We start from the raw sequence: 14,428 nt of genomic DNA on the forward strand, positions 1-14,428 counted from the left end.
CAAAACAGCCTGGTACTGATACAATGACAGATACATTGACCAAGGGAACAGAATTGAGAACGCAGACGTAATTCCATCCACCCATGGTCACCTGATCTTCTACAAGGACCCAAATGCCATCAAATGGGGGAAAAGTCAGTCTTTTTAACAAATGATGCTAACAAAATTGTATGTCCATCTGCAAAAAAATGAAACAGGATCCATACCTCACACCATACACAAAAACTAAATAGAAATGGATTCAAAGACCAAGGTATAAAACCAAAAACTATAAAGATCATAGAAGAAAAAACAGGATCAATGCTAGAGGTCCTAATGCATGGCACTAACAGGATACAAACCATAACTAACAACACACGAACTCCAGAAGATAAGCTAGATAACTGGGATCTTCTAAAAATTGAACACTTATCAACTCATCGAAAGACTTCACCAAAACAGCAAAAAGAGAACCTACAGGCTGGGAAAAAAAAATTGGCTATGACAGATCCAATAAAGGTCTAATCTCTAAAATCTACAGGAAAATCCAACACCGCTACAACAAAAGGGCAAATAATCCAATTAAAAAATGGGCAAAGGAAATGAACAGACACTTCACCACAGAAGACATTCCAGCAGCTAATAGACACACAAGGAAATGCTTATGATCACTAGCTATTAGAAAAATGCAAATCAAAACCACAACGAGATACCATATCACCCTGGCATTACTGGTAGGAATTAAAAAAACAGAAAATAACAAATGTTGGAGAGGCTGCAGGGAGATTGGAACTTTTATGCATTGCTGGTGGGGATGCAAAATGGTACAACCATTCTGGAAAATGATATGGAGCTTCCTTAGAAAGCTAGAAATAGAAATACCATATGATTCAGCAATCCCACTCCTAGGAATATATCCTAGAGAAATAAGAGCCGTCACACAAATAGACATATGCACACCCATGTTCATTGCAGCATTGTTCATAATAGCAAAAACATGGAAACAACCTAGATGCCTATTAACAGATGAATGGATAAACAAACTATGGTACATACACACAATGGAGTACTATGCAACGATAAAGAACAATGATGAATCTGCAAAGCATCTCACAACATGGATGAATCTGGAGGGCATTATGCTGAGTGAGACAAGTCAGTCACAAAAGGACAAATATTGTATGAGACCGCTACTGTAAAAACTCGCAAAAAGGTTTACACACAAAAAGAAACAATCTTTGATGGTTACGAGGGAGGGGATGGTTGGGGATGGAAAAACACTAACTTGACAATAGATAAGTGGTAACTTTGGTGAAGGGTAGGACAGTACACAGTACTGGGGAAGCCAGCACAACTTGTACAAGGCAAGGTCATCGAAGCTCCACAGACACATCCAAACTCCCTGAGGGACCGAATTACTGGGCTGAGGGCTGTGGAGACCATGGTCTTGGGGAACATCTAGCTCAATTGGCATAATATAGTTTATAAAGAAAATGTTCTACATTCTGCTTTGGTGAGTAGTATCTGGGGTCTTAAAAGCTTGTGAGTGGCTATCTAAGACACTCCACTGGTCTCACCCCATCGGGAGCAAAGGAGAATGAAGAAAACCAAAGGCACAAGGGAAAGATTAGTGCACAGGACTAATGGACCACAAGTACCACAACCTCCACCAGACTGAGTCCAGTACAACTAGATGGTGCCCAGCTACCACCACTGACTGCTCTGACACACAATAGAGGGTCCTGGACAGAGCTGGAGAAAAATGTAGAACAAAATTCTAACTCACAAAAAAAGACCAGACTTACTGGCCTGACAGAGATGGAGAAACCCTGAGAGTATGACCTCTGGACACCCTTTTAGCTCAATAGTGAAGTCACTCCTGAGGTTCTCCCTTTGGTCAAAGATTAGACAGGCCCATAGGACAAAACGAGACTAAAGGGGTGCACCAGCCCAGGGGCAAGGACTAGAAGGCAGAAGGGGACAGGAAAGCTGGTAATAGGGAACCCAAGGGAGAGTGTTGACAGGTTGTAGGGTTGGTGACCAATGTCACAAAACAATATGTGTACTAATTGTTTAATGAGAAACTAGTTTGTTCTGTAAAATTTCATCTAAAGTATAATAAAAAAAATACTAAAAAGAAAAAAAAGTCATTGCAGTTGAGTTGATTTCAACTCATAGCAACCCTATAGGAAAAAAAAAAACGCAGTAAGTTGACATCGGTACAACCTACAGACATTATTCAAATTAAACAGTTTTTAAATCTACTCATGTTTTTGTTCTTCTTTTGGTTTTGATTTAGAGTTCTTTGAAAATGCATCACATGCATGTTGTCGTTTGGTGCCATGCAGTCAGTTTCTACTCATAGCAACCCCTAAGACAGAATAGAACTGCCCATAGGACTTTCTTGGCTATACAGATACGTGTGACTGCCTCCACAATTAAGATAAAGAACTGTTTCATCATCCCAAAGAGACTTTCTCGTCCTACCCCTTTGTAGTCACACCTTCTTCCATCCCTAATTCCTGGCAACCATTGATCTGTTCTCTATTACTATAATTTTATCATTTATATAAAGAATGTTATATAACAACAAAAAAAAAAAAGAAAGAAAATTAAAAAGGGTAGGTGCCAAGACTGTTTATGTACCAAAAAAACACCTCATGGGATTTGGTTCCTTGGTTTGGAAGTTTAGGGTCATGGTTTCATGGGACATTGCAGTTCACTAGCCTACTAACGTGTTTGGTGCTTCTATTCTACCTCCTAGTTCATTGCGTAGTGCCTGGGGTCTTAAAAGCTTGCAAGTGGTCATCCAAGCCACAACAATTGGTCTCTATTTGCCTGGAGCAACAGATAAAGAAGGAGAGTCAGGAATAAGAGGAGGGAATGGAAAGTGTTGGCTAACTGCCTTCATGAACAACTGTCTCCTTTGCTAGGAGACTGGAAGAACTGGATGGTGCCTAGGTACCATTACTGAACATTTTGATCAAAGATTCTATAAATAATCCTGATCAAAAGGGGGAAAATGCAGAACAGAATTTAAAAATCTCATGGAATCCAGATTTCTGGAGCCATGGAAGCTGGATGAACCCTTGCAACTATTGCCCTGAGATAATCTTTAAACCTCAAACCAAAAATATCCTCTGAAGTCTTCTGAAAACCAAATAATAGTTTAGCTTAACTAGTAAATAAAAGTCTGCCTTGAGCATTATGCTCTTTTAAGAACTATCTATATGGGATCAAACTGACAACAGCAACCTGCAAGATTAGATAGGAACCTTATCAGGCAGTGAGATTATGTTAATGAGGGAAGAACAACTCAGAAAAAGAGGGTGAGAAAGGTTGCACAACTTGAAGAATGTAATCAATGTCACTGAAATGTACATATAGAAACTGTTGACTTGGTGTATGTTCTTATGTGTATATTCTCAACAACAATAAAAAAATTTTTTTAAAGACTGTTACATAATTGGAATCATGTGTAATTGAATGTTTAGTGAACCTATAAACATATAACCTACATTTTATTATTATATAACATATTATAAATTAAATATAGTTTATATTATACATTATGTATAGTGTTACTTAGCACATCCATTCTCTCCGCATTTGGGCAATGTTCTGGCAATAAAAAGGTCTGGGATTATCTGGTGATAATTCTCCAAATATCCAATTTGATAAATACTCCACTCATCAAGTTGATTTCTCCTTATTTTTTAATAGATTTTATTTTTTAGAGCAATTTTAGGTTTACAGAAAAATTGTGGAAAAAGTACAGAGATTTCTTATATACCCATTCTGCGCCCAGCACACAATTTCCCCTATTATTAACATCTTGCATTGGTGCTGTACATTTATTACAAATGATCAGCCAGTATTAATACATTATTATTAACTGAAGTTCAAACTTTAAGAATAGCGTTCATTCTTTGTCTTGTACAGTTCTATGGGTTTTGACAAATGCATTATGTCCTGTATCCACCATTACAGTATAATGCAGAGTAGTTTCAATGCCCTGTACACCACCTATTCATCCCTCCGCCCTCCCCCTGAATCCCAGGAAACCACTGATCTTTTTATTACCTCTGTCATTTTGCCTAATCCAGAACGTTACGTAGTTGGAAATCATACAGTATGTAGCTTTTTCAGACTATCCTCCTTTATTTAGCAGTATGTACTTAATGTTCCTTCATTTCTTTTCCAAGCTTTATAGCTCATTTCCCCACGTGTCTGTCAGTTTGTCGTACTGTGGGGGCTTGCCTGTTGCTGTCATGCTGGGAGCTATGCCACTGGTAGTCAAATACCAGTAGGGTCACCCGTGGTGGACAGGTTTCAGCCAAGCTTCCAGACTAAGACAGACTAGGAAGAAGGACTCGGCTGTCTACTTCTGAAAAGAATTAGACAGTGAAAACCTTATGAATAGCAGTGGATCATTGTCTGATATAGTGCTGGAAGATGAGCCCCTCAGCTTGCAAGGCACTCAAATGAAGACTGGGGAAGAGCTTCCTCCTCAAAATAGAGTCAACCTTAATGACGTGGATGGAGTCAAGCTTTCAGGACCTTTATCTGCTGATGTGGATAACTCAAAATGAGAAGAAACAGCTGCAAACAATCCATTAATAACTGGAACGTGGACTGTACAAACTATGAATCTAGGAAAACTGGAAATCATCAAAAATGAAATAAATGCATAAACATTGATATCCTAGGCATTAGTGAGCTGAAATGGACTGGTACTGGCCATCTTGAATTAGACAGTTATGTGGTCTACTATGCCGGGAATGACAACTTGAAGAAGAAGGGCATTCCATTCATTGTCAAAAAGAACATTTCAAGATCTATCCTGAAGTACAACACTGTCAGTGATAGGATAATATCCATATACCTACAAGGAAGACCAGTTAATATGACTATTATTCAAAAAAATTATATTAGGACAATAATTTTGGAGGTTCATCCAGCCTCCACAGCTCCAGAAAATCTGGATTCCATGAGAATTTGAAATTCTGCTCTGCATTTTCCCCCATTTGATTAAGATTCTTTATAGAATCTTTGATCAAAATGTTCAGTAATGGTAGTCAGGCAACAATCCATTTCTTCTGGTCTCATGGCAAAAGAAGCAGTTGTTCATGGAGGCAATTAGCCACACATCCCGTTTCTTCCTCCTGTTCCTGACACTCCTTCTTTCTGTGTTGCCCCAGGTGAATAGAAAGCAGTTGTTGTGCCTTGGATGGCTGCTTGCAAGCTTGTAAGACCCTGGGCACTACACAATGAACTAGGAGGTAGAACAGAAGCACTAAACATGATATTAGGCCAATTAACTGAGATGTCCCTTGAAACCATGACGCTAAACCTCCAAACCAAGGAGCCAAATCCCATGAGGTGTAGAACACTATTGTTTTTGACAGTGCCCATGGGCATGGACTTTTCCAGTTACTGCTTAAGATAAAGTCATCCCCTCTGCTGCCAGTTCTCCCAGACTGTTCCAGACTAGTAGAACTTCTGCACCATCAAGAAAAACTAAATCAGTGGCTATTGAGTTGATTCTGACTCATGGCGACCCCATGTGTGCACAGTAGGGTGTAACTCCATGGGATTTTCATGGCTGTGACCTTTTACAGGCAGATCACCAGGACTTTCTTCCTATGTGCCTTCGAGTGGATTCAAACTGCCAAGCTTTCTGTAAGTAGTCCAACACTTAACCATTTGTGTCATCCAGGGATTCCTTCTGTACAACAGAGCTGGGGAAATGGATGGGAGCAGCCCCAGATGAACATGCCAGATTCCCACTGTTCTTAGTGAGATTCAGTAGAGTTTCTTGAATAAATACTTCTCAAATTATTGTACACTTTGGTCATTTTCCAAAGTATTTAAAGATTTGTTTTAGGCTATTTTGTCTAGTTTTATTGTTGCTTTTTGAGGAGAGGACTTGGAAACTCTTCACTCAGCCATTTCCATAGTCTCATTCTTAATTAATTCAAATGACTGGTTAACTTAGGTTCACTTTGGCAAGCACAGGTACTCTGGCCAGCACAAGCAAGATGTCAGTACAGGGATTATTGTAGAAAAGTAAAAAGTTTCCAGAAAACAATAATAGTATGAGAGAGAAGCAGAAAGGTTCTGCTTTCCTGGGCTCTGAATTAGAATAAAAAACTTTATTGTCCTCTATCTCTGACTTGATAAACTAAGTCACTTTCTGTCTCTGGGCCTCAGTTTTTCAATCTATAAAATTATGGATTTATACAGAGGGAATGCAGTACATTCCAGCTGTCATATTTTTTTTTTGTCCTGGACTGGACAACACATGGGTTCCAGGGTGATGTTGAAGAAATGACCAGGAGAAAGGGAACAACCAAAACAAAGTTCATCAACTGAAGAGGGCCAGAGTTGGTCATTATAAGAAGTTGCTACCAGAAGTGAGAGCACGTAAGTATTTCTGTTTTGATTTAAACTTCCTGGAACATATTAACTACTCTGGTTAAAAACTAACCCTGACTTCAGCCTTAGGACACCAGAAAAATAAATATTGAGAGACATCAATTTATTAAACCATCTACTGCAGTGTTTCAAAAACCAAGCTGATAAGACAGGAATAGCACAGGTAAGAAGACGAACATTGAAAAGAGGAAGAGCTGTCTTCATGGGCATTGCAGGTAAGTAATGTCTATCAAAATGATCTTGGCTGAAAGTAGACAATACCAGAAAGATGTTTACCTATGTTTTATTGGCTATGCAAAGGCATTCGACTGTGTGGATCATAACAAATTATGGATAACATTATGAAGAATGGGAATTCTAGAACATTTAATTGTGCTCATGAGGAACCTGTATATAGATCAAGAAGCAGTCACTCAAACACAACAAGGGGATACTGTGTGGTTTAAAATCAGGAAAGGTGTGCATCAGGGTTGTATCCTTCCACCATATTTATTTAATCTGTATGCTAAGCAAATAATCCAAGAAGCCAGACTACGTGAAGGAGAACATGGCATCAGGATTGGAGAAAGACTCTTTAACCACCCGTGATATGCAGATGACACAACCTTGCTTGCTGAAAGCGAAGAGGACTTGAAGCACTTAGTGATGAGGATCAAAGATTACAGCCTTCAGTATGGATTATACTTTGATTTAGAAAACCATATTTGGAATCATTATTCCCTGACCTTGAGCATGGAGAAATATGACCCACCTGGGGCTGGGCCCTCACAGACTCACAAAGACACATCAGCTGGGCTCTGAGATAGACAATAGATGAGACAATGTCAGAAATTATGTTGAGGAAGTTTTCACAAAAGGGCAATCAAACCAAACACAAAAGACTTCCCACTTTTTGTCTTTTTCTATTAGCATTTAGTGAATAGAAATTTGTTGGACCAATGAAGACCCTCCTGACTGTCCTAACTGAAACTCTTACCAATGATTGTTAAGAAAGATGATTCAAAATGTAAGATCACAATCAAAGGTCCTGGAAACAGGATTGTTATTCCTAGTGGAATACATATACCTTTGTTATTAGCATGCTTATTAGAATTTAGAGAACGATGGGACAAAGATTTAATTGCATTCTTAGATAAACATTTTTGGGGAAACTTTGCAAATGCAGCATATTATTTGTATGACAGACATGATACAATAGATAGACTTCTATTAATGTATGAAAGTACAGGATTAGATAATCATCGTCCTGAATACACCCATTTTGGAAATGGGGAAAAATGTAAAGTTTGCTGGGAATGGAAATCAAGCTTGCCTCCACCATTAATAGAAGATCTAGAAAAAACAACAGATGCTAGGTGACATAGTTTACCCTTACACCAAAAAGCCACACCTCCTTCAGAACAAAATATATGGGAAAAGGAGGGATCTACTCTAAATTTTGACACAGGTCTTTGGATAGGACCTGATCAAACTCTGGTCCTGCTGAAAGAATTACATCTTCCTGTAGTTTATAGTCTCCACCAAGGAGAACATTTAGGAAGAGATAAAACTACAAAAAATAAGAAAATACTACTGGGGTCATTTCTGGAAAGCAGTGAATGAAGTAGTGAAAGATTGCATTATTTGCCAAAAATTTAACTCAGGGAAAACTTTCTCGACTCCTCAGAGTTGATATCCCCTTCCTACTGGACCCATGACTGAGTGGCAAATGGATTTTATACAGCTTCCCCCCGTTCAAAATTATAAGTATGTTTTAATTATGATATGCAAATATTCTCATTGGGTAGAAGCATTTCCCTGTCTGAATGCTACTGCAACTTTTGTTGCTAAAAAATTGTTAGAAAATATTCTCCTACGTTGGGTACTCCTCATAACCTGTGTAGCGATAGAGGTTCTTATTTACTGGACAGATTTTGGCAGCTGTTTGTAACATTTTTCCAATCCACAATTCAGTTTCTGTATTAAGATGGCATTTACCTGCTCTCTATTCTATTATTTCAGTTTTGGTGGGCAATTTTTGGTACCCTTTTAATATCTCTAAATTTGGATTCTCAAAAATAGGGACTTGGTAGATTTCTGCATTTCTAATTTTTGATTTTGTATAAGCTTAGGAGAGGTCATAGTCTCAATAGATTCTGTTTTGACTATCTTTAAAGGATTTTCAGGTAAAGTTGGGCTAGGTTTTTTGGTTCTTCTACCAGCCACTTTTTGGCTGCGGCATCAGCTAATTCATTCCCAATTACTTCCTCAGTCTGAGGCTGTTGTTTTGACTGCTGTTGCTCGTATCTCAACCACAGCTATTTCTGAAGGCAACAGTAAAGCATCTGAAAGTTCAGCTACATGTTTCCTATTTTTAACGGGAGATCCTCCTGATGTTAAAAATCCTCGCTGTTTTTATAACATCCCAAAGTCATGTGCCAAACCAAAGCAATACTTCGAATATATGGTCACAGATTGATGTTTTGCTAATTTACAAGCTTGAGTAAGAGCTACTAACTTGTTGTGCCAAAGTTACCTGAGGCAAAGGTCCACTCTCCAATACCTCAGAGGAAGTAGTCACTGCATATCCTCCCTGATACTTGCTTGAAGTGGGATCTGGTTTTAAATAACAACTGTCCACAAATAAAATGAAAGAAGGGTTAGCCAAAGGAGTTTCCTAAAGATCCCCTTTTGGGGTCAGAAGTTGATCTGTCAAATCAAAGCAGTCATGCGGTACCCCTTCTTCTTCAGGGAAAAGATTAGCTGGATTTAACATGTATTTGAATATTTGGGGCTGTCAATAATAAAGCTTCATAAGAGGTTAACCTGCTAACAGATAAATGCTGAGTCAAAGTAGATCTGAGAATAGCAGCTACTACATGCAGAACAAATAAATCTAAGTCATTACCTAGAACTATATCTGCAGTATTTTCTACTTATTAAGCGGTTGCTGCTACTGCCCTTAAGCATGGAGGATAAGCACAAGCAACAGGATCTGACTGAAGACTATAGTATCCTACAGGTAGGTCTCTGATGGTCTCCATGTTTCTGAGTTAAAACGCCACAAGCATTCCCATTTTGTTCATTCACACAGAGAGAAAATTTCAAAGCATAATTGGGAAAACCCAAAGCAGGAGTGGTTAAAAGGGTTTGTTGAAGCATGTATACCACTTCTACACCTTATTCAGAAAGAGTAAAAGGATCAGTCACTTCTTTTTTCATATAGTGATATAAGGGCTGGGCTAATAATGAAAAATTTGGAATCCAATTTTGACAATATCCACAAAGACCTAAAAAACCTCTTAATTGTTTGTGGTAGGCAAAGGAAAGGTTAATATAGCTTTCTTTCTCTTTGGGTCTATGGTAATACCTTCAGCTGAAATAAGATATCCTAAGTATTTAACAGTGGGTTGGGCAAATTGTAATTTTTCTTTGGATGCCTTATGCCCTCTAGAAGCTAAATATTATAATAACAGAGTACTGTCTTCAACATTATTTTGTCTTGAGTTGGAGCAAACCATGAGATCGTCTATATATTGCAATAACAGTGATCCATGTTTAAACTGAAATGGAGCCAATTCTGAATGCAATGCTTGTGAAAAGTAAGTTGGGCTTTCAGTAAATGCTTGTGAGAGAACTCTCCACATGTGTTGTCGATTTTTCCGGGTGAAGGCAAATAAATATTGACTATCCTGGTGAACAGGGATACTAAAGAAAGCACTACAGAGATCTATAACTGTAAAGCATACCTGGGCTAAGAGTAAATGAGGATTAGGAACTACAGGGAATCTAGATATTGTAATCTTATTTATGGCCCTTAAATCTTGTACAAATCTCTACTCTCTATTATTTGGTTTTTTTACTGGAAAAATAGGAGCATTGCAAGGACTAGTGCATGGTATAATTAGACCTTGCCGAAGGAAATCTTGGATAATAGGTTCTAACCCTGCTATGGCTTCAGGCTTTAGTGGTTATTGATCTATTCTAGGCAAAGGTTTAGAAGTATCTGTTTGCACCTGAATAGGTTCAGCTGACAAGACTTTTCCTACATCTGTGGTTGTCTTTGCCCAAAGTTCAGTGGGTACTTGTTCTAATTCCTTTTCTCCCCTCTGGACCTGTTCTATATTTTCTTCCATTTCCATTAATCCTTGAATAAAACACAAGGTTTCTTCTACTTTTCTCTCAGTAATTGAATCATCTAAAGTAGGAAAGTTCAATAGAATTTCTCCACTATCAGTAAACTGTATATGGCATCGCCATTTAGATAATAAATCTTGCCCTAATAGATTAGCAGGGGTATCATTGCTGAGAAGAAACAGATGTAAATTGTCAATGGGTTCTAAAGATATTGGTACTAGTTCTGAATGAGGCAAAATTTGTTCTTTATTTGAAACCCTCACGATTTTAGAAGTTTTGTTGCTCTGAGGGAGGGAGTTTCGTAAACACGTGGGATTGATCACCAACACGGTGGCCCCAGTGTTAATTAGGAAGATACAAGTCTCCCCATTTACTTGGAGTGTTGTCTCTTCCTGACCCTAAATCCTTAGAGCACCATCATTGTGGTGGTAATGGAGGTGCTGAGGGAGTAACCCTCTGCTTATTCCTAAGTCTTAAACAATCCCTCTTAAAATGACCAGGCTTCTTACAGTAGTTACAAGTTAGCTCGGTTTTGAGCTTATTTGTCTGAAGCTGTCCCTTGGCCGGGATTTCATCATTACTGCCTTTACTTTGTAGCTGATATAACTGCAAAGCCATCAACTTCTTTTTCTGTTCTCTAGTTTTTAACTCACTCTCTCTATATTTATCTTCTTCGGTTTGAGCCAATTTGTAAGCCACTGTAGCCAATTCTGAAGGATTTACATCTTCACGATTTAAATTGTCTTTTTACCAAAGCTGCTAATTCAGGCAATAGGCCCCCTAAAAACATGGAGTTGAATACAGGCCGATGTTCTTTTATAACTGCCTTTAAACCTGAATGTTCTTCAAATAATTTGGAGAAACAATCCATACAAGCGTATACGTTTTCTCCCTTTCCTTGCTTACAAGCCTGGATTTTTGCCCAATCAACCTTTTTTGGAAAAACTTTCAGAAATGCATGTATCAATTCCTTAACCAAACCCTGAACTTCATCTCTCAGTTCTTTCCCTGTAACCCCTGATTTTGAGATTAAACTTGCCTCTGGGTCCTTCCACTTAGCTTCAGCCATCCATCTAGCTGCTTCTCCTGAACCTGGTAGCATACGTAACAGATTATACAAATCTGAAGGACCTGGTTCATAGGTACTAGTCAAGATAATAAATTCATGTAAAAATTTCTGAGGGATTTTCACAAGGGTCAGGAAAGTCTTTTATGATTGCTCTGAGTTCAGATTTGGACCAGGGGTTCACTGTCACTTCCACTGGTCCACCTGCTAATTTAGGCTGTCTAACTACCAAAGGCATTAATGGAGATGGAGACTCAATTTTCAGTGAATCACTGGAAAGAAACGGTAATTCGGCTAAAAGAGAGCTAGAAGTCAAATCAGGATACAAAGAAGCAGGTTTTTCCTTTTCCCTATTTTCTTCCTCTGGGTCTTTTCTGTCTTCCTTAATGCCTGTAGGAGTTCTATTCCTTAAGGAATCAAGTAACGTTACCTGACCTTTCTCCAAATGCCAAGATCTGTTTTGATTGCTTAACAATGTTTTCCTGAGCGGAAGCAAAAGTATTTAGCTGTTACCTTCTCAAGGATTCAAATTACCAATTAAAAAATATTTCCCACTGATTCTGCTTTATTTTTGATCCCCTTGCTTCTATTTTGCCTTTCAAAAAGATTAATCTGGCCAATTCAAAAGTCCCCCATTTAGGCCACTGTAATGAATCCTTTTCTTTTGTTAAATTATGACATTTTTTCTAAATACCTTGCTGATTGAGGGCCAAAATTCTTTACCATATAGGCAACAGGTATGCCGGATGGTGGGCAGTCAATTTTACTTTTCTCTCACTTATTTCCCATTTTAAATTTGGAAAAGAGAGATTTCAAAACAGAGCACTATTCTCCAAGTTTTCTCTGAGCCACAGAAAAGAAACCTAATGAGGAACATTGTGGGGTTTGGACAGTGTTTTGCTTAGACTAATGTGTACCTTCGTTGCACAAGATATTTCCTGCGGGTGGCAGGCAACCTAGTACTCTAGCCTATCTTGTGACCACATTATGCAGTCACGGGAGACTTTAACGCTCATGATGAGCGCTAGTGACCACCCTAACGGCTTTTACTTGTGGACCCATGCCCCAAGTCTTTTGCAGCTTATAGTGGCTCAAAGCTCTTTGAAAATAGAATCACCTCTTTAATGTTTCAAATGACCGAATACAGGCTTAAACTGCAGTTTACTTAAAGAGTTACTAAATGTCACTCTTAACCAAACAATCAAGGAAAAATCTAAGAAAGATTCTCCTTAATCAATCAACCGGTTTTTCAAATATGCCGAAGAAAACATGAGAAAGAGAACAACAAAGAATAAGCAAAGGTTTGTTTTCCAAGAGCACTCACCCCATCAGTGTCGAATGGACATGGAGTGGGAACATGTGGGTCCAGAAGATAGGACCTCTCTTCGCCAGCTTCTGCTCCGCAGTACAGGTCTCCTGGAGGTTGACTGGATTGGTAGCTTCAGAGATCCTTGACAACTACGCCAATAACTGTTGTAGAGGAAAAACATCATAAAGTTTAGGAAAGTAAAAAGAAAGTTTTATTTGACATATATTCAAAAGGACAAAAGTGGGATTCTGGCAGCATGCTTGTCCACTTGGATTTTACTTGGATCCACAATCAACGCCCATGGAGGCAGCAGTCGAGAAATCAAATCACATATTGCATTGGGCAAATCTGCTGCAAAAAACCTATTTAAAGTGTTAAAAAGCCAAGATGTCATTTTGAGGACTAAGGTGTGCTTGACCCAAGCCATGGTGTTTTTAATCACCTAATATGCATGCGAAAGCTGGACAGTGAATAAGGAAGACTGAAGAAGAATTGATGCCTTTGAATTATGGTGTTGGCAAAGAATATTGAATATACCATGGATTGCTAGAAGAATGAACAGATCTGTCTTGGAAGAAGTACAGCCAGAGTGCTCCTTGGAAGAGAGGCTGGCAAGACTTCATCTCATGTAACTTTGGACATGTTATCAGGAGGGACCAGTCCCTGGAGAAGGACATCATGCTTGGTAAGGTAGAGAGTCAGCAAAAAAGAGGAAGACCCTTGACAAGATGGATCAACATAGTGGGTGCAAAAACGGGCTCAAACATACCAACGATTGAGAAGATGGTGCAGGACCAGGCAGTGTTTTGTTCTGTTGTATATAGGGTTGCTATGAGTCGGAACTGACTCGATGGCAACCAACGACAACAACATCATAATGAAATAAATCCATTATATTAGTTAGTATAGAACATTTTCCAAAGCACTTTCTTCTCCCTGCAAGCAATTTTTTTTTTTTTTTTAATTAGAACAACCCTGGAAGACAATTTTCCATAATCTAGGACAAAAAGAAAGACATTTTTTTAAACTTGCCAATTGGATATTGCAAATAGAAAAGAATAGTAAAAGTGGAAGCAAGCTGGGGTTTCAAGACCCTTGTCTTCCATATGGAATTAGTGCCAAATCATTCAAGTTAATCAGCATCATTATGCATAAAGGAAAAGACAAACAATAACAAAATCCATTATATTTTGTTTTTAATTACCTGTTAAATTTTAAAACTATAGTGGTCATAATCTAAGTGAGCCAGTTGCATAATCCATTGCTCTACTTATTAAAATTTTCTTAGTCTCTTTACCCTTCTTTATATCTACCTCTGCTTCTGTTTTTCTGTGTCTTAATTTAATCCCCAGATGTGTTTCACTGTGACTGTCCCTGTGGTTTTTTTTTTATGATCATAGTAATTTTTTTTTTTTATTGTACTTCTGGTGAAGGCTTACAGAACAAATAGTTTCTCATGAAACAGTAATACACATATTGTTTGATGACATTGGTTAACAACCCCACCTTTTTTTTTTTTT

General features: G+C 38.3%; 1 protein-coding gene across 1 annotated transcript in view; it reads left to right on the top strand.

Annotated features, from left to right (window-relative positions):
• Positions 1-12,937: 12,937 nt before the first annotated feature.
• LOC101361850 (protein HP-25 homolog 1-like) overlaps positions 12,938-14,428 on the top strand; it is an 8,018-nt gene continuing 6,527 nt past the window's right edge. The window contains 1 exon segment of the mRNA XM_004374018.1: positions 12,938-13,034. Coding sequence (XP_004374075.1) covers positions 12,938-13,034 — 97 coding nt within the window.

Source organism: Trichechus manatus, unplaced genomic scaffold (assembly GCF_000243295.1).
Source record: "Trichechus manatus latirostris isolate Lorelei unplaced genomic scaffold, TriManLat1.0 scaffold00027, whole genome shotgun sequence".
NCBI classification, from domain to species: Eukaryota; Metazoa; Chordata; class Mammalia; order Sirenia; family Trichechidae; genus Trichechus; species Trichechus manatus.